This window comes from Paralichthys olivaceus, chromosome 4 (assembly GCF_024713975.1).
Source record: "Paralichthys olivaceus isolate ysfri-2021 chromosome 4, ASM2471397v2, whole genome shotgun sequence".
NCBI classification, from domain to species: domain Eukaryota; kingdom Metazoa; phylum Chordata; class Actinopteri; order Pleuronectiformes; family Paralichthyidae; genus Paralichthys; species Paralichthys olivaceus.
Window position 1 is genome coordinate 16,986,996 of NC_091096.1, and position 21,706 is coordinate 17,008,701.

Genomic DNA, 21,706 nt, shown 5'->3' on the forward strand with positions numbered 1-21,706 from the left:
TTATGTAAATGCTTGTCTGAACTGCCAACTCAGACACAGATTATGACCGTGATGAGACCTGGCGTCAACTTCTGATGGCTGATGGCCGAATCTGCAGTTGCACATGAGTGTTTGTGCAAGTGTTTTCCGTTCTACCGAGCTCTGCACACAATTCTTTCCCTGGACCCAGAGATGAAGTTCCACTGGCAAAGGCAAGCGACCTCTGAGCAGATAGGATGGGGTTAGGGGCTCTTTCCAGGCCGATAGGCAAAAGCCACAGTGCATTTTGGGTACACGGTTTTTTCTCCCATGTCTGGACAAGCCTGATAAGGCAAAAAGAGCTGGCTAAGGATCAGAGCGCGTGAAACCTCTGTCTTTCCGCCCTCTCTCTTTCACAGCCTGTCTCCTTCACATTCATTCATTATCAGGTTTTCACTCTCCATCTCTAGCCTGTCTCGCACTCTTTTATTCGCTGTCCTCTCCTGCTGTTAGGCGCTTGTACTAATCAGCCTGTTTTCTTATTCTATTCCTGTGTTTCTCTGCTTTACATTGGACCTCTTCACTACTTTCCCTTCCCTGACATATCATCACATTCCCTCAGCAGCTCATTATTGCCATCAGCCTCTCTCTCTCCTCTCTCTCTCTCTCTATTTCTCAGTCTTTGTGAAACTGGGATATTTTTTTTCTTTCCTCTCTTTCCACTATTGAAACACCTTTTCATTTTCCAGCTCTCAACTCTTGACTCTCCTTCTCTTGGACTTTCTTTTTCCTCTCCTTTCAAACTGTCAGGCTGTCACCACACAGACATATTACTGCAGGACCACCACTGAGAAGTACATGTGTGGGATCTGGATCACTCGGGGCAGCAACTGACCAAAATAAAGATGGAGGGTACGAAGAGTTACTGAACAATGTTTTTGTTCTTACACTCAGGCTGTTACAATTTCAACATTTTCAAAGTTGTAGCTTGACATTTATCTTACTATAAAATTAAAAATAGAATAATAATAATACATTTATATCTATCATCAAACAAGTCAGAATTGTTTCTCTTGGAATTGGATTATGGTTTATCATCATCCTCTATGTGTGACAACTTGTGTGCTAAGGTTGACTACATGCATGATTAAGTCAGAATATCCCCCATCAATGAAAATACTCCAGAGGCTTCAACAAGCATCTGTGACTCTGCAAGTTAGATGTGGTGCCAACACATTTTTGCATAACGCATCCTGTGTGTTATATGACTTCTTCCATGTGACTTCACTGCTGTATGTAACGGTGATTGGTGAGATAAGGGTGAGTTGTCAGCCATTTGGCCCACAGCCTGCACATGGGAACACAATAAATTTGCATTTTAATGTGAAATTGTTCAACACAGATTGTCACAGATGTCTCAAGTGATCAGATATATTCATATCCCTATGAGCAAAAGGTAAGTACACAGAAAGAGACATGGATTAACAAGAAATAATGGATTTAAGGAATTGTGCATCTGAATTAAAGGGATTAAACATGAAATACAAGAATGGCTCTCAGTAGAGCGCATACCTTTTACATACCTTGTATACACTCATTATTTCCTAAGGTATGTCTGACTTTTTTTCCATCAAGATCCATTATTATTCCCTAAAATTGTGAAAATGTTAATTTGAACGTGATAAATCCTGGATTCGCCTCCCACGCCAAAACTTAACAGGTTCCTTCAAGACCCATATCACATCCTTACACCAACTTTCGTGGAAATCGAGTCTCTTGTTTTTGTGTAATCTTGGTTACAAACAAACATACAACGCTTGTTGCACTCACACCAAACGTATACAAATGTATAACCCGGTTAAACGTCCTCCTTCCTCACGATATCCAATGAATGACTATAGAGTCACATTGCACATTAACATGAGCCCGGCCACATGTTCCTGGCTCTGTGGGTGTGTTGATGACACATCTCGTGGTGAGGGCTCTCGTGGCTAAGCGTAATTAAGCCAGGGACTGACTCCATCCGATGCTCTGCTGCACTGCTGCCGCTTGAGTGCGACTTTAATTGCTTTTCTTCCCCCCAATTCCCACCTCACACGGCTGCCCCGTTCTATCAATCTATCCAATTCCATGGGGGGGAATGCCTGCATACAAACATGCAAATATGGGTGCGATGGAGAGGTAATGTGTGTGCGTGTATATGTGTGTGTATGTGCCTATGTATGTTTGAGCATGTGGGTGAACTGCACAGCTTCTCATGCTCATGAGCTGGTGTCTGCCTATGAACTGACTCATGTGTGTCTCTCTCACCTGTGGTGCAGAGCTGTGCAGAGTGAGGTTTCCCCAAATAGCTACTCTCATTTACAGCCTCTCTCTGGTCTGGGCTTTCTTTGTCTGCCTCTCTTGGCAGCAGCTTCTGTGAAGCAGCTGACCCTCTTTACGAGACACACACACACATATGTGATACACATGCACTACGGGGCAAGAACGATGATTCTGCAGAAGTATGTCATAAAAACAGTCAAGGTCATGGCTTCCAACTCCGACATGGGTACTCCTCTGGTAACGTATAATACACCCTCAAGGGGCAACCAGCAGGCAGAGATAAAAGCATACATGGAATCCCATAAGGCAGGAAATAGACCAACACTGTGCATTACAGGCTTTTCGAATGCGTTGCACAGTGTTGAACCAGATGTGACCTCTCCTGATCGACAAGTAAAAACAAGGGTTGTTTTTTCTGTTTCAATAGCCGCTCAACCTTGAAATGTTTGCCTGCCCCCCTGACCCTGGGACTTTGAGCTGGAACAGAACTGTCTAAATATGTGTAAGATTGGCGGAGAGTCGCGCAAATAAAGAGGACATAGAAAAGAACAGAGACATTTTAAAATAATACACCTCGCAACTTGATCCAGGTCATTTGACGCATTGTGGTGGACAATATGTTTGTGTGAAGCAAGTATCTAACACTAGAAATTTCACTCTTTCCACAACAATTTTTACATCAAGCAAAAAGTCAGTGTTTTATTTAACTTTATAGAAAATCAGTATTGTTAATAGTTTCCTGTTGGCTCAGATCAAGGCTCAAAGCTAGGGTTGGTAAGCCAGGAAAAACTGTAGCATGAGCAGGCTACTATATGCAACTGATACAACCCACCCCTTTCCATCAGCCATCTCAAAGCTACACCCCAAGAACACATGAACGCGCACTGACTAACAACTGCTCGCAGCCGACTTCTGGCTAACGTCTCTGCTTCAGAAGGGTAATGCCTCTCCACCTCTCCGGCTTGTGTAGAGTCCGGTCATGCGCAGTGACAGCAATGCAATGATTGGTCGAACTTATTACAGTCCCACGAGGGCCACAGACACTGGCTTTTTCTTTTTTAAGACTTTATTTAATGATGGCTATCGGGGCGTGAAGAAGATCTCAACAAATAAGATCAAAAGAGATTCAAAAACAAATCACCAACCCTACCTTTAATTTTTCTACACATTGGTTCTCAGCTATTCAAATCTCTGAAAATGTAATGCCAATTTAAACAAATACATTTCATAGTATAAAATAATAAGTGTGTAACATAAATGTCATGACAAAAAAATGAGAAGAGGATTTCCCATTTGTAATTTCACGGTTTAGGGGCCTCCTGGTGGCTGCAGGGCCATAAACAGCTGAGGAAGCCAAGGAAACCAATTCCCTATCTAAAATATATGAATATGGTGATTCCATACCAGTCAGTTGGAAATCAGGGGTCAGTATTTTGCACTGATTAGCATATTTATAATAAACTGAATTCAGATGAAGACGAATGTCACTTTTGAAAAGTGAAACCATATTGACACAATTGATTGAGTCACAGCAGGAGAAGTAATCTGCTAAAAGCCAAACATGAAAATTAGCAAGCCACTCTCATTCATTTTCTCCAGCTCCATATTTCTTTATGGCACGTTTACAGTGAGTAGGCAGTGTGCCGCTGCCCCTCTCACCCTCATGGAGTGACAGGGATAAAGCTTCATTACATAAGGTTGCTGGCAGGACTGGTGCTCAGAGGCGCAGCACCTGCCAACAATCCCCCAGAACACCAGGCACCAGTCATCACATCAACTCCCTGAATCCAGTTTTTCTTTACCTTGCACTGTCTGTTTAATCATTCATTCCTATACTCATTAAGCCAGTTTTCCTTCTTTTCAATCTTTTATTGTGTCTTTTAGTTTATCTTCCTTATTTTTCTGCATTCCCCTGTACCATCCCCCACCCCCTTTTCTCTCCATCTATCTCAGGAAAAGTGCTGCATCCTACTTTCCTCCTGCCTTTTGGGATCATGCTGAAAAGCAGGCAGAGCAGCAGTGCTGGTTAAGTCTCTGGTTGTCCTCACAGAGTGTATAATCCTCTTGATGTTCTGCCACTGTTATTGCGCACTGGAGAGGGAGGCACATCCGTTCTACATGTATGTGCTGTGCAAGTATCTAAGAAAAGGAAGAAACAACATGGATGTATTTGCAGGAATATCACAACATGAACTGTTTGCGGTGAAGTGCGGTTAAGAGAATGTTCGGATTGCAAAGAGCAGGATGATGCACACTGTATTACATTTTCTGTGCCTTTTGGGAACACGTGGGAATAACCATCCATAACAATTCACCCTGAAATGCCAACAAGCTCTTCTGTGAAACATTTATTTGTAAGAGAACACGCTCCATAAAGCTTCTACAATTGACCTTCTGACTACATTTGATCTCATTCTTTATCGTTCTTGTCAAATAAAGCCCAGCCTGCTATCTGATCAGCCAGGGTGACCCTCCTTTTTTTTTTTACCTCATATGAAAATCTTCTCACTGTGGCTGAGGAAGAAAATGAATTTTTATGGAAACCGAATAATAAACCGTAGCTGAGCTGTATACTGTGAAAACGAGTAAGAAAAGATGAAAAGAAGCAGAGGGAAATCCTGCATAACTATTGCAGAATTCTCCTTGGGGGCATAACAAGTGTGCAGTGTGAATGTATTTATATATATAAAAAAAGAAGAATACATAACTGAATATTATGTAATAAATTTAGGAAAGACTGAAAATCTGTCTTTTGTAGGTAGACTTTTTGCATGTGGAGACGATTTATAAGACTGCAGAGGCTATTTTAGACTTGAGTGTTGTAAAAACTGCCCGTTGGAAGCCAATGTGGAGCACTGATATAATAACCTCTTAGATGTAAAATGACAGCCATCCCCTCAGAGTGGGGGGCTGTAAGCACAGTGTGAATGGTGTGAAAGAGATGGGATGTTGACTGCTCCGATGTGGCCATAGATATATATCAGATATATTGAACAGGAGGAAAGAGGGAGAGATGACAGGGAGAGAAAAAAAGGGAGGAGGAAAGTTTGGGGAGAAGGAGGGGAGAGGGGAATCCACTGAGAGAGCGTGAGAAGGACTGAGAGATGGATGGAGGGACAAAAATAGCCCCTCTGTGGCCATGCTGTTCACTTTCATTTTCCATGTCCTAATATCCAATTTACAGCCACACACACACATACACACACACACGCACACACACAGTAATAAAAACACTCTCCACTCACATTCCTCCACACCGCCACACTCTTTTCTTAGTACTGTTCACACCTCCATCCTCTTCATTTCCATCAAAAGGTAACTTGTACCTAGCCAGGCCTTAACAACAAATGTATATTGAAGCAGGGACGCACTTATGCATATACAAGTACACTACACGCACACACACACACACAGATTCAAAGACACTGAAGGCAGCCGGTGGAACTCCCCAGGGGGCTATCCTGTAGTCATGCCTTGAGATTTAGAGCTGTTCACGCCATTTAAAGGGGAGTGATATATGGTAAGAGGTTGGGAGGAGATATAGAGAGAAAATGACAGAAGAGTAGAGATGAAGGCAGCAATGCAGGGAGGGAAAGACGGAGACAGGAATGGAAATGAGAACAATTTACATACAGTTGGTCTTAGTAACTGTAACACAAATAAATCCAGCTAATTTTTTTTTTTGGATCCCATGCTTGTGTGTGTGCATGAAGGAATCATTTCAGCTGATGGAAAAACCCTAATGCCTGCAGTGGGTATTCATTCTCTTCATTTTGGTGGAGAGGGATTTCACTTTTATTATTTGAAGCCAGAGAGGAAGCAGACTAATCACACACTTGCAATAAAATAACAAAAAAAAGTGTGTTAGTGTGTTTGTGTTCCAGTAAATTAGCTTTTAAGTGCAAATGAGACTTCTGAGTATTATTTGTGTCTATATGTATGCATGTGTTCATGATATGTATCAGCATGCATATTTGTGTTTTGTGGTTCCTCTGTGTACAGTAAATAAGTAAATCCACAAGTGCGATTGCACAGGCCAACATTTTGGAGACGGTGTGCAGGGGAAGTATAGCTGCTCCACCATGATTTAAGATGCCACAACACACAGCTAATGACCCGGCTGAGATCCCTAACACTGAAACACGACACTGTCTGGAGCTGAAGAAAATAGTGTCGGTATAGGGAGATGGAGAATGGGGGAGAGGCTGAGAAAGAGCAAACAACAGAGGAGAAGGGAGAGAGACAAATTATTGTACAGCAACAAAGAAGTGATGTAGAGTTTGTCACAATGAGAAAACGTTGACGGCCACATGGGAATTTCACCTCAGACAGAGGGGGGGGCCTTGAATAATGATATATATGTGGTGACAGATGAGATCATAAGGGTATAACAAAAATGTAGTATCAAAGGTGACCAATAACCTGTCGTCAAATATACTATTATTCAGTAAATTCATCTTGGATAGTTTATTTAATGTCAACAACATCTATGTTTCCTTTCTCAGAGTCTGAATCAGTCAAGCCCTTTGTATCTTCCCATCTAACCAAGACATCTTCAACTAGAATGGCTCTGAGTTGTGCATACCTCTGCCAAGGCCCAACAGTCTCCTTAAATTCAATCAACCTGCACCACATTGCACACTCATAGAAATCATTTGTTAAGAAATCTTATCTGAATCCACACCCTTATCAAATATGCTCCAAAATGTAATGGGTCCTTTCACCCCACCCCTCCAACATGTTTTAATAATCCTGTCAGTTAAACAGCAATGACAACACAACCTTCTTGGTGGAGGAAATAACAAAATACATAATAAAGGCAACGTGATTTAATAAGATGGAATCGAATGTTTTTTTAATACACTGTACTTCCTGATGGCTTAGTTTCTCTTCATCCATGGAGAACAGGATAGACAGAGTTGAGGAGGGTACTTAGAGTGACACTGATAGTGGTGGATAGTGAAGCAGGGAGGAAACATTGCGAGGGATCTGATAGAAAGGTACAGATGGAGAGAGTGATCAAATGAGACATAACATAAGGCCGGGCAGTAAGTGAGCGCGCTCCGTTCCAGCGCTCTCTCAGATCAAAGCATTTTGTTAAAAGACTCTTCTTGTCGTAAAGAATTTTATTCTCTTTCAACAATTTTCGTATTATAAAACCACTTTCTGTCCTGAAGGCTCCTGTTCTCTTTCACACTTTTTGTTTTATAAAAAATATTTTACTCACACACTTTGTTTGGCACTACCAGTGCTAGAGATGCTAAATCATCTATCTAGAGACTAAATCATTAGCATCCGGCCACAATGTTCAATCTGCATCTGTGTGCAAATAAACTTAAAAACTTTTTCTCATTGCACAGTTAAAATGCAATAAAAATGATGAATGTGTACTCCACAAATCTGTGAGGCAGAAACAACCAGCACAGCAAACTCTCAAATGAAGGAATAAAAAAAAAAAAAAGAAAACCCATCTTTGTTTTTATTTGATGCCATAAAAAGATAAAGACAAAAGTACTATAACTGCTTATGCAACAGATACCACACCGTGTGTAGCTTGAAAGGTTTGATCTCTGTAAGGGCTGCGAAATTTTTTTAAATCAGCAATATGCAAAGAGTGGAAACAATAATATTCTATATCTTCTCGGGCTGCAGCGGTGCATGATAAATGGTAGCAACCAGGCATGTTGGGTGTGTCTACAAAAGATGCAGGCTTATATACTGTAATCGATAGGATTGAATCTGGATAAATTATGACTCAGCCTTTTACACAAACACACACAAGGACACCACAACAACCAAGGCCATATAAATTATTCACAGACCACAGACGGTGCCTACAGGTCACATGAGTTTGTCTGAGGTTTAAACAGGCGAAACTCTTTCACTGTAGAGTCTAATTGGGGCAAATACAAGTCATGTGAAACAAACACAAACGCTTTGCTACAGACAGCCACAGTCCCAAACCTGATGACTGTAGTCAAATCTGAGCAAAGCCAATAAAAATGGTTTGACATTTTCAGGATCTACACTCAGCACAGTCTTAACAAGAGCTAATAGTAAAACAGATTGTGAAGTGCCACAATATCGAATATTCATTATTATACATTGTTACTGCATCAATTTCTGAGGTCAAGAATGAAAGAGCAGTCTATTATCTAACAGAGCAAAACATCCCCCACCATCATGGATTGCACTCCAGTATCTCAAATTGTCCTCTAACCAGATCCCGTGGAGACCCTCTCTAATCTGCATGCAATCATGCTCAGGAACAACCACAGGCCATTCAGCCAGAGTTCATGATAGAGTTTATTTTTTCAAGGTAAAGTCCCAAACATTTATGTGTAAAAGGAGAGTGTTTAAGGATGTTATTTGTTTTCCATTATTATGGATTGACTACGAGACTTTATGAACAAAACATAAAGTAATTAACTAAGATTAATCGATTAACTGAGAAAGTCATTGGCAGAACGACTTATAATTTATGAAAATAATGGAAATAATCAATGGGTCCTGCCCTAAAGAATTAAAACAAGTGTAGTAAATTAATATTTATGTATTTTAGGTAGTAAATTGGGGTTTGTGATATCTGTGACTTCAGTATCAGAGCTGTGAGTGAGAGATGCTCTGCTGTCACTGTCCATGGTGCTGATTTTCAAACTGCGTTTCACCACACTGTCAAAGTAGCATCTGTTTGCTGACTTCACTTCAGCATCAACAACAGCTTGATTGATTGCACAAGCCTCAGTAACAATATGGCAACAGATCTCATTAGAGAGCCTCTAATTTTAGTCTCCTGAGCTCAGGATGCAATTTCGATACCTCTCCCACCGTCCTCTCACACCACACTGTGTCTTTTCATTATCTTAACAGCCCTGCCAATCACATGTGAGGATTATCAAATGGAAACGTATTGATCAATGTATTTATTGATTTATTGTGACCTGTGGATTAGCTGTCAATTATCTCCCAAGGAACCATGCATATATGAATAAGTTATCATGTATTAAACACACAACCGGCCCACCCTGTGACACACACACATACGCGCACAGTCCAACAACCTTCGTGGAATTCCTAAGCAAGCCCACACAAACAGAACTACTCAACTACTTGAAGTGATTTACTCTGCTTGTTGTGTCTTAACATTAAATACAACATTGAATTTTGTGGTAACAGAAAACACAGGAACACAACAAACTTAAAGAAGCACCTGACAGTTCAGAGACACATTTAAAAGCAGAGGGATGGTGGTTACATTTTTGTTGTTGGGTTGGGTTTATTTATAATGTGATTTTGTTACATAAATTCGATGACCCTAAATTATATTTGTATATTTGAGTTGAGTATACATTAAACTATTCACAGTTAATGTTACATTTCAACTTCCAAATTGCATTAGCAATAGAAAACGCTGCCCGCATTGTCGTCGGAAAAGCCAAATAGATACCAAACCTATCCGAAGAATAGTCCGGAAACAAACAGACCATTTTATATTTAGTTTGTACTAATAAATGACTTCCCTGTCTGTTTTTTGTAAAGGTTTCGGGCTGAGCTGAAGTCAGTGCACGTCATGATGTCAATACCTTTAGTAATGGTAATGGTGAAAGGTTCTGCAATACTGCATACAAATTCAATGTTGATTCAAAGAAACATACAAGAGCATGAAGTTGTGCATAGTCCAAAACCTACGAATCATATGCACAAACCTTTGCACACACATAAACCAGGCAATACACACAGACATAAATGCACAACTCACCCAACACCAGTGTCACACATGTCGGTATAGTGAAGCAGGATTCATGACATACTGTATGTATACATTATTAAACAGACCATTACCACCAGTATAAAACTCCCCCTGACAGTACACAGGTCAAAGGTCAGTGTTCAGAGTTCATAAATCTACTGCTACGATCACAGACGTTGCATCTCTGACTCACGGTGGGAGGATGGTGGATCAGGATTGACCTTCCTTTAGTGGATGGACACAAAACCGGGATTTGTTTGTGTGTTTTACCGATGTTTGTGTGTATGACAGAAATTTCCAGTGAAAGCTAGAAGTGGTTTTGTCAAATTATACATTAATCCAGAAACTGTAGGTCCTTTCAGCATCGATTTTCATAAATGATTTAGCAGCAGACTGGTAGGTAGAATCCCTCTGTGCTGCCTGTTGCATTAATTCAGGACAAATACTACAGAGAGCATGACGACACATTGTTTCCTCAAGCTGGTTTCCTGTAAAAGACAAATTTGCAAACAGCTTGTCTCACTTCCCATGATGTGCTGTGTAATCATGCCAAACAGGAAATAAAAAGTCTTTTGTGTGGCCAAATAAAGAAATGAGGTGCTAATTTGCAGCTTATGTTCAAATTTTGGCTCATTAGTGAGATAATGTTTAAATTGAAATCTCATGAATGCTGTATTTACCAGTTAATTGAAACAAAAACAAGCAGGGTTTGAGACATCCAATAAGTTTTACGCCTATTCACCAAACACCAGAGAAGAAGACAAAGGACGTGTTTGGAATTCATTATCTTATTTGTGACCCTGCTGTTTGTTGTAATTGTGAATCATGTGTGTAATTGGTATGTTATATAACAATGTTTATATGTGTACAGATAGATATAAGCTATGCTAAAGAATGAGAGCGACATATCATCCCTCATTTTGGGGGTGGGGGGGTGGGTTACATCGTGTGCAGTTTCCTGCTTAAATAAACTCATCAGTGCATACCTCCACCAAGGACCGACGGTCACATTCAATTTACATCAAATTACACGTACTCATAGGTATCAGTCTTGTGAATTTGCCTATTGTATAATCATCAAGATCCATTCTTTATTCTCTGGTTAAATCACAATGAAAGTAAAAAAAATAATTTGGTCAATGCCCCATACTTCCACCAAGTTTAATGGAAATCTACCTCCTTAGTGGAGGTAAAAGTGTACAAAGATAAATATGTAGAAGTGTCTCAATAACGCAACAAGGAAAACTCCATCAGATAACCAGGGGGTTTAGTTTGATAAGCAGAACCACCCCTATTGCCCCAATCTTATTTATGAATCAGACTATGTAAATGAAGCACAACATTTGTTGAACACAATGAGCCTAATGCAAAGACTCAACTCAGCCTGAAATAAAATCTGTCTCTTCAGTGGCTCTAACATTCACAGTACAGCTAATTAAAAGGTAAACAAAGTAATGGGATGTAACATGGGTGGTGTTGTATCAAACTGAACAGGCCCAGTAATTACAACAGAGGAATGTATTGCACTCTTCAGTCAGTTAAAACAAAAAGTGAGGTATTACACTGCTGGCTGCTGTACTGATGTAACATCATTTATAAAACTCTAACAGTGATCAGATACATCTGCAGGTTTTAGGTTAGTTTTATCTTTTTACTGACACCTACTGTGTCTGTCTATCTTACTCTATCTATTTAAGATACAAATATGGGTGGTGCCACCTATGGGTGATAGCATGTACTTTGCTCATTGGTAATAATATGTTGTGTAAAAAACATTTTTTAATTAATATAAGTATAAGGTAAAGCATAAGATTATCATATTCATTATCACAGCTAAACTAGATGATATAAAACACTGTAGCTGCATATATCTCAATATGTAACACATCTATTTTTAGCATTAGAGACATATTTATTTTTTAGCAGCAACATGTATTTTGCATAAGATGGAGTGTTATCTATGCTTTATGATAACAGGACCCAATGAAATAAAAGGAATAGAGAGACTACAAGGGATGAGATTTAACAGAGAGAGAAAGACAGGCGGACAGATGGGACAGAGAAAAGATGGCTGGTAGAGACAAGAGAGGCACAACTTCATTAAGAGAATCAAAGAAAGGATTATTACTGTCTTAACTGCAGCTTTTTTTTAAATACACAATTACCACACAGCACTGCAGAGGTCTTAACTATTTGATTTTCTCACAGGGTGAAGAGAGGTGACATCAGAATATCTTGAAATAGATATAGAAGAGGCAGTTGAGACAACTTATTGTGGTATGATGATCAAAAGTAAGAGTTGAGGAACACATGCAACAACCTAAAAACTGCACAACTCTATTTCTGAGAGAACATGGACCAGATGTGCATCCTCTCATTTTTCTTACGTGTCCTACTTGAGGAAACCCCCTCTTGTCTTATAGGGGCATTATTCTTCTGTCAAGCGCCACCAATTGCTCGGCATTTTAAAGGTCAATAGGAAGTTGTTGTAATGAATGTAATTACTTGAGTTGAAAACTCCTGTCGGTACAAACTTGATTCATTGTCAGCTTGGGACCATCAATTAAACTGAGTAACTGAAGTGTGACTGCTCTAAGAGAAAAACACAAATATGTTGGGAAAATCTTTAACCAACACAAATGTTTTTTTGATATAATTTGATATCAAACAGTCACAGAACTCAACTGCATTTATTAAGGAGTGGAAGATTCATTGATTGGGATTGGTGCACCAGCATAAACAAGGTTATTGCCCGGGTTGAAAAAGTGAGCATAGGATACACTTTGGGATGAACTCTTTGGGTTGCATTGTTTTGCAACATCTTTGTATCAGAAAAGACGTGAGACCAATACTTATCTATATTACCAATACTTATATTTAAATCCCTCCTCTAAACTGTTTCTCAAGCGCCCTCTCATCTTCACTGCTGCCATTTGTCATCAAGTTGAGTTGGTCTGGGTGAGATTATCATGGAGGAAGAAGAGCTACACGTTCCAAAGAATTGCAACAAATCACGTGTTTGCTGACACTTTGGATTTTTCAAGAGAGATGAGCAATTTAACAAGTTGCATCCAATAAGCAAAATGTGCTGTGCTGCTATAAAGTTTGGAAACAGCTCCACTTTCTGCTGAGTGTGCCTACCTACTGGAAGTGTGAAGCACATCCTTCTGCTGAGGCAGAGCACATTTCACTATTACTCCTGCAACCTGTTATAAAAGTGTAACTGGAGACAGAGAACAGAAAGGAAGTCTGATTCGAGACAAGGTGGAGGCCTAGTTTTATTTCATGTTTTGTCAGACTTTTTTTGTTTGCACTACAAAGAACTTGTGAAAAGAATTGTATGTATTTTAATAATAAAAAAGCAAGAGTGTAACTGAGATGCTTACCGAGTTGCTCTGCTAGAGAAACTAATGTGTGAAGTAAAAATTGCACTTTTTTTAGTAAATTTTTTATGATTTGCTGTGGGCAAAGAAATCAAAGAAATAAAATCAAATATTACCGAGGAGAATTGCCCAATATATTCTTGTACATTGCAGAGTATCACGTTGAATCATGATGAATCACACTGCAACACAATAGGGGTGAATCTATTTGTACATATGTATTTGCTTCATATTTATATTAAATATTTTGCAGGTAAATCATCACGATGTGTATCACGTTGGTCTCACTGATATTGATACAATCTCACTGAACTGACATAAAAGACACACAGACCAAAGAGCAAAACATAAATAAATGAATAAACAACTACAGCAAGACACACACCCACAGACACAGACACACACACACACACACACACACACACAAGACACCAATTCCACATCAGGTGGAAGGCCTCGCCACTGTGAAAATGATATCTTCAGCTGATCAATAAGTGAGCGTGCTGCAGGTCTGTCTCAAGCACACACATCCATAGGCTCCAACAGGGTCATTACTTAAGGGTAATGAAGATAGTGAAACTGGTAATAGCTTTTTTTATTAACTGCATCGAAGCATTGATGCAGGTTCGTTTGGTTGTGTATGTTTGCTTTGCACTAAATTGGATTAGATTGTTTCACTGGTTGGCTTTGAAGAGACAGATATGGTACAGTAGTTGTGATTACATGAGGTAAATGTCCTGCTTGTTTATCCTTATTTTCAACCTCAATTTGATACTTAACATTAAGCTCTTACTAGAGGCTTTTTCTAGTGGTTTTTCCCGCTCTGACCACAGGGTTCAAATCATATGCCCACACACCCACGCCTGCAGTCTTCATGTTTGCTGCAACGCCAACTACGCTTGTAGCGCCACATCATAAATGCACACACTCAGAAACGGTTGTGCACAAGCACACACCTACACACAAGTATGCACTCGCAATCTGCTGGATATTTTCCTGCCCAAGGAAGACGGCAAACATCTCTGTCAGCCTTTAAATTGTAGTCACACTCAAATGCACACACAAGCACACAGCGAGAATGCAGTTGGCAGCAGCGGGCAGGTGATAAGTTAGAGGGACATGGGAGAGAAGTGCTTGTCTTGCAGAAATGTCCAACAATAATGACAAGCCTATTCGGTTAATATCACTCTGACAGCCTGATGTCTCCCTGCAGGGATTGATATACAGTGAACACAGTTTTCATAATCCTCTGTCACGTCATCCATAGTGATAACATAAGCAAGACTAAAGGTTCAGCTGCAACATCCAATACCAAATCTGTAAGACCTAAACCTCGAAATGAGAAATCAGCTATTCAAAAGCAGCAACAGTTAAAAGGAGTCACTTTGAAGCAACAATCCACCTTGAATTAAAATAATATTTACAACTTATTTTTACATTATTTGAACAAGTATCTTGGACAAAACCTGGGACATTTTCAGGTTTAAATTCGAGTGAAACTCAATTTGGTTTACTTCTGAGCCTACAGAGGGCTAAAACCTTCCAGTACTAAGTCTGACTTTATATATTTAATCTATTCAGTCCTGTCACTCAGGAATCCAGCTTAAAAACCATTGAAATTGGTCTAATGTGTGTAAATTCACTTAGAGGTAGTTCGAAAAAGCTTTTACTTAATAAAATCACATGTAATTTAGAAATATTGGAGCACTTTTGGAGCTTCTTGTTGCTGTTGTTAAATGGAATATATTCGTTTACGTTAACAGCACTTTGCAGCACTTTGAATGCCGTAAACACACAAATGCATCAAGTCACTGACAAAATGACATCCTCCTCAAGCACGTGTGAGCAAGTACACCATGTGTATCCTGAGACACACGCACACTTTGCATGCACACATGGATCCTACACACATTTACTCACCAATTACAATGATATTCATTTAACCAGGCTATACAAATGCAAATGCTTGAGCCCAGGCACTGTGGTTGTGAGGTTCAACATCACAGCGCCACTGTTCTGTGAGACACTTTGATAGAGTCAGATCAAAGGGGAGGCATTCAAGACCTCCAACAATAGCCCTCCTTGCAGAGTGTTTGTAACTGGCTTATAAAAGCACATGAATGAATACAGATGAGGTTTCAGGCAACAAAATGTGTGTAAACAAGCCATATAAAGGTCTTCCGGATTTACAGAGGAAATCAGACACACGCACAGATGCACTCGCACATGTTCTGACACACGGGTGTATAAGTGCATCCAATCTCGCACACCATGTACCACACATCTGCTCAGAAGATGAGGCGAGGTAGTGTGGTCTGCCAACCCAACCTGCATACAAAAAACCCCATTCCCACGAGGCTTTACTTTCAGGTGCATTGTTGAATTCATTTGAACACATCCCCGTCTTCCTTAGTCTCCTCAGTTCTGTCCGTCATTTCCAATTTCACATTTCTCCTCAGTGATGCCTACAAATCCTCGCTTCCTTTATATTCTGCCTCTTTTGTTCATCATCTGCCTGTCCTCCTGCCCTCGCACATTTATTTTACTTACTCTTTTTAACTTTCTACATTTCATGCTGTCACCTTCACCCTTTGTGTAAACCTCTTTCTCTTTCAACAATGGATCCTTCTAATCCACTCTCAGCCTGTTTCTTGTCTGTTCTCTCACCTCCTTCATTTTTGTAGCCCTCATTCATTTATACACATTTTCCTTTTTTCTTTTAAGCTCACTCTCTCTCTCACTCTGTGCATCTCTCTAGAATCATGCTCACACTTTACCCCGTCTCCATTTTTATCCTCCACTCTTCTTTGCACATCCCCACACTTCCAAACCTCTATGTTCCAATCTCCGTGAGTTTTGCCACAATTCTCATCATTTTCAAACAAATCCTTCAATCTATTTCTTCTTTATGTGTGCCTTACATCAACTGTGTTATGTTGTAAATGCAGTTGAATGAAGCCAGAGATGTGGCAGAGCAGCTTCTCCAGCATTCATTTTGTATCCTCACACCTCTATTTATCTTCCTTTGGAAAGCAGCAGGATAGCAGAGTGGCTGCCTGACATATTTTATGATACATCTCCCTGGGCATTCATTTTCTAGTTCATCCTCACTCTCTTCTTTCCAGTTTTTTTTACCTTTAGCAGGCGAACAGATGGCAGGAAGGCTGCATGGCACAGTTTTCTGATGGTCCAGTTGAGTGGCCGTGGCGCGTCCAGTTGGTTCATGGTGCCCACTCTTCTCGGAGCAGGAACTGGTGCCCGGCAGCTTTTCGCGGCACCAGGATCAATGCTGCCCCACAAGGGGGGCAAAAATGGGAGAGGGTCTCCAACTGCTGAAAATCACGCAATTCCCAGGGCATGACCCTCGACGGACAAAAAACAACCGCTACTGCCGCCACCAACACCGCCAGCCTTTACCTCCCTGAGCAGATGAAGCTCTCACCTGGGCAGCTGACTGCCCCCTCCACCCTTCCTCCCTGTCCTCTTCTCCACTCTGTCCACACAGATCCAAAGAGTTCGAAGCAAGCCAAACCTGGAGCACCAGGAGCATCTGATTCCTCTTCCACCAGTAGCTGGAGCGTGTAGAGCGGTGGCGCGAAAAAACCCAGAGTGAACAATAATTTCCCAAACAACAGAGCAGAGCACGGCAATGCACAGCAGATAAAAGAGCTTGAAATGTGAAAAGGATGCAGATAGAGAAAAAGGAAGAAGATAGAAAGAGAAGAAAGAGAGATTAAGATGTGAGAAGAGGAATGGAAAGGAGAAGAGAGATGAGCAGAGCAAAGCAGTGCAGTGCGGTATAGCGCAGAGGGCAGAGAAGAGGAAACGAGAGCAGCGCAGAGCGCATAAACGGAGCAGCCTGACAGGCAGCAGCTTAGATTTGAGGCTGCATGCACACTACTGTCTCCAAGACGAGAAAAAAAAAGACAGAGACTGGAAGGGGGAGAGACAGAGAGATGGAGAGAGAGGAGAGAGAGAAAAAGAGAGAGAGAGGGGGAGACAAAATAAAATCCAATACAATAGATGAACAGGCTGAAATTGAAACTATGCGGGGAAAGGATGCAAAAAAAAGATTGATTCTGCGCATGGGAAAAAAACAGGAGAGATGGAAAAAGAGGGAGAGGGAGAGAGAATAGGAAGAGGGGAGAGCGAAAGAGATGTGATGAGGCACTGTGTGGTGGTCGAAAGGGAAATGTGTGTAGCACAGCCAAAGCTCTGTCTTATAGAGTGGATTCAGATGGAGCTTGAAGATGTAAGCACATTAAACAACTTGGTGCCGTGGCAGTGAAGAGGAGGACGACCTACTTACTGATTTGCACATTAAGAAGCAGAATAAAAAAAAGCCACTAAAAACAGCTCAGCTGATGTGACTTTCATATTGTATGATACAATTTTGAATGCACCTAAACAGCCTCTGATGCCACTCAGTCTCTTCAAAATAATGTTAATAGAAAACACAATAGAATTTAACATCTCTATATTATTTTTGTTTAATCTTTAAGACCCAAAATAGCACTTTTTGGACCAAATGCATTACAAGTGTAAATAAGCATTTCTCTGTCAATCCGGGCAGATAAAATAACGTGTTTACGAGGCTAAATTTTTCACAGCATGAGACATTAAATAATTGAATCAACATTACCAAAATAATTTTATTATCTATAAATGAGTTTTGTTTAACCGGAAATAATTGCTGAAAATATGTGTAAAGACTGTGAATGCTATAGTACTGAACTGAAGAGTTCGAACATTAAACTCCATTTTTGTGTTCAAGATTTTCCAGGTGGGCTCAGGACAAACTGGAAATTTACTTAAAGGTACAGCGTGTAGAATTTTGTGATATCTGGTATTGAAATTGCATGTTGCAGCTGAACACCCCTCACCTCACCTCAACCTGTGGCAGCTTCAGCTGTCATAAAAACTCAAAAGGTTTTAGTCTGTCAGTCTGGACTAATGTAAAAAACATGGCGGCCTCTGTAGAGAGGACCCCCGCCCTGTAAATTTAAAGTATTAAAATATAAAGGGCCTTTTCTGGGGTAAAGAAAACTACAATTCAGACAATTTAGATGAAACGAACTATTGAAAACATCATGAGGATTATTCTACATTAAATTTCTGACAATAGTTCATTTTCACCTAAATCTTACACACTGGACCTTTAACATTATATAAACGTGACATCAACTTCAGCACATTGGCATCAGTGTTTTCCGGCTCGATTGCTTCACCTACTGCAGTTTGTGAGCTGGCTACATGCAAAACTTCTCTCCTTATTTAAATTCCATAATAATGATGAGATGGAGAAGGAGTGGGTTGATTTTAAGAGCTGAGGATCACCAATAACATCTGCCTCGGCTGTGACCATTTTACACCACTTTATATACTTCCACCAGAGACCACCGGTGCCATCCCGCCAACAGTACAGCGACCACCAGTATGTTCCTTGTGTACATATTTTATTAAGGGTCACTTCACCTTCCCAGGAAGATGTAAAATCACTGCTTTTTGCCACCCACCATCCACCATCCTATGAAGTCTGGTCTCCATATCCCTATGTTTTCCAGTTCTTTTGGACTGGTGTGAAAGCTGTCAAACAAACCTTAGTGTGGCCACAGCTACTTGTTATATGAATATTTAATCACATTTTTGTTTGATTTTACATATTTGATGATTTTTTTATTCCTCAAACTTTGCACTCTTTATCACATGTCCTCTCTTTACAGCTAGAATGTTTTTAATTAGAGTTTTATGCTGTACCTCGTTTAAGGACCTTGATAACAAAGGCTTGCGGTCATCTTTAAACTAAGCATTATTAAAACACTCCACAGAAGTGTAAGTCTCCCTGTCTTAGGGCACCAGGAGAATTGCCTTCAGTGAATGCTATAAGATCAAACCCTCATCCATCCACAGAGCTGTATAATATGTGATATACTGTATCTATAATAGAAAACCTTATCAGATCAGACTTGCATTCTTGATTATTAAGCACACTGACAAAAACTTTGTCTTTGTTGGTGTTCTGAATGTAGTGTACCTATTCTTTCTATTTCTAGTCCCTCAGACTATCTCCAGTGAACTGCTGAAACACCATAATCAAAGACCCAAAAGCTTGTCAAAACAAAAGAGATGAACAACACAAATTATCAACTCTCTTTGTGACAGACTGGGCATGTTTGGGCTGGTGGAGGAGTGATTCGATTTGATCTGATCCTCTGGTGTGCACATAAAAACACTGAGGGTTCAAAGGTGTTGATGACAACCCATGATGTCTCCGGTTAGATGCACTGTGTGTTGTCATTGTTTTTAAATGGTTCAGATTAATGTCACATTGAATACTGTTACATTAAATATCAGACTGTACCTGTGCAACACAGGCTCTTGCTTGGCAGAGACATTAAATCGGTACAAATAAAAGATAAGCTTGTAATATGGACGTGGAATACAAACGGAACAGTTGGCCTTATAAGTTTTCATAGAAACAGACCTAAAGGGAAAATTAACCTCTGGTGTTGTTAAAGCAGCTCTTTGTGTGAAGCAGGACAAGCTGTCATTGTGTGCTTTTCTCTCGTAGATGAAATTATAATAATATTAGGTGCTCTAATGCAGCACAATATGAAAAAAAAGAAAGATGCATTGCCATAATGCTCTCAAACTCCATTGTGCTGGCAAGGTATTCTAATACATCAATGACAGTGTGGGGTATCAGTGAATTCCCTAATGAATCTCTCGAGTCACCACCTCACAGTTAGTGGGCATTCTGCCCTGACAGTTAAGGACCGACGTTAAGAATCAACACCTCACTGACCAGCAGGTCCTTGAGGACCTGCAAGACCTCTGGGAGAGCTGTCTGTCAACAGTACAGCTAGTCACTGTGGAGATGGTGTGTGGGTGTGTGGGTGTGTGGGTGTGTGTGTGTCAACGGAAGGAGTGATAGTGTGCCCCCTAACCCTTTAAGTTCACACTTCTCCATCTCACCCCATGAAATGGTTCTGCAAACACAGCTTCATCTCTCTGCACTGCCTGCGTCACGACTCTAGATGGCAACCTTCTAATGCACAATATCCACCTAAGCCTCAGCCCCAGTATTCAATCATGACTCCAGCCACAACCCTATAGTATACACAAATCTGAATAATTATAAAACCACAAGTTATTTTACCACCACAAAACCAAAGTGGCTGCCTTGTTATAATTAAATGCATGAAGATGCATGGCATGTCTGCATTATCTTCCTGCCATTAAAGACATACATATTTCAGCCACTAGAGAGCATCAGTTCAACATGCCTTGCATAAGGGTGTCTTGGTTCATTTTATCGTTTCACTCTTCTTGGCTAAACTAATTATCACAGCGTAGAAAGGTATTAAACACTGGTGAAGAACAAGAACAGACAAGATGAGATTTAATTCCCTTACAGTGATTCATTTCTTCCAATGGGAGCTAACTTGGCTGAGGAGGCAGTTTGCTGTTAATTACTTAAGTGCTTCAGCAATGGGAGCGTGTCAGATGGTGAAAGCAAAAACAATAAATAACATATGTTAGAATTGTTAGAGATAGAAGAGTGTTATTCATCAGAGTGAATCTAAACATATACTGTACTCACAGTGTGAGTAATGTGCCAACTGAAGAAGACTTTTTTCTAGTGCCTTTAGGTGTGGATTTATGTAGTGTTATGTAAATGTAAAATGTGTGTGCACATCACTATGTGTGTGCACATCACTGAACATCTGAATAAACCACTCATGACCCTTGTACTTGTGCGGAAACTGTACATTTCATCATCTGCGTGTAAGCATGAATAGCACATTTATGCTTAATAAGACTGAGTGGGTGTTCTGTATTCCAATTCTTCTTTGAGGGGATCTCTGCTACAAGTAGACCTTGTGACATTGCCTACCTGCATTGTGACAGGAGTGAGAAAGGAGCCAATTTCCACCTGTCAGTCAAGAAAAGAAAGGAGTTCCCAAGAAGCTGCTTGCTCATATAGAACATGTGAATCCTCTCTGAGTGTTTGTACAGAAAAAGATTGTTAAGGAATGGAGCTCACTGAGTTTGGAATTGTGGAATATCATTACCCTGGGCGATGTTATAACCACGCAAGCAGGGTATCGTTCTCACTCCTGTCTGTGTGTGTGTAATCTTTGGAGGTGATCAGTCTAAGGTAAAAAAAAAAAACTAATAATGCAGCAAGAGAGATAATCAATAAAGCTTGTATTGCTTTATGTGATGTCATGAAGAAGTACAAAAAAGTACATCATGCATAGTTCCAAAATACATCTCTTCAGGTATC

The 21,706-nt window shown here is 40.3% G+C and overlaps 1 protein-coding gene across 9 annotated transcripts in view; it reads right to left on the reverse strand.

The window, feature by feature from the left end:
* Positions 1–21,706, reverse strand: part of trpm3 (transient receptor potential cation channel, subfamily M, member 3) — a 137,838-nt gene that overhangs the window by 91,642 nt on the left and 24,490 nt on the right. For 5 of the 9 annotated variants that reach the window (XM_069523951.1, XM_069523947.1, XM_069523949.1 and 2 more), the window contains exon 1: positions 16,552–17,611. The exons of 2 other annotated variants lie outside the window; for them this stretch is intronic. In XM_069523951.1, the coding sequence (XP_069380052.1) occupies positions 16,552–16,641 (90 nt within the window). In that variant the 5' untranslated portion in view covers positions 16,642–17,611. Of the gene's footprint in view, positions 1–16,551; positions 17,613–21,706 lie in introns of those variants that run through there. 2 more of the 9 variants (XM_069523945.1, XM_069523950.1) reach the window with 2 other exon arrangements.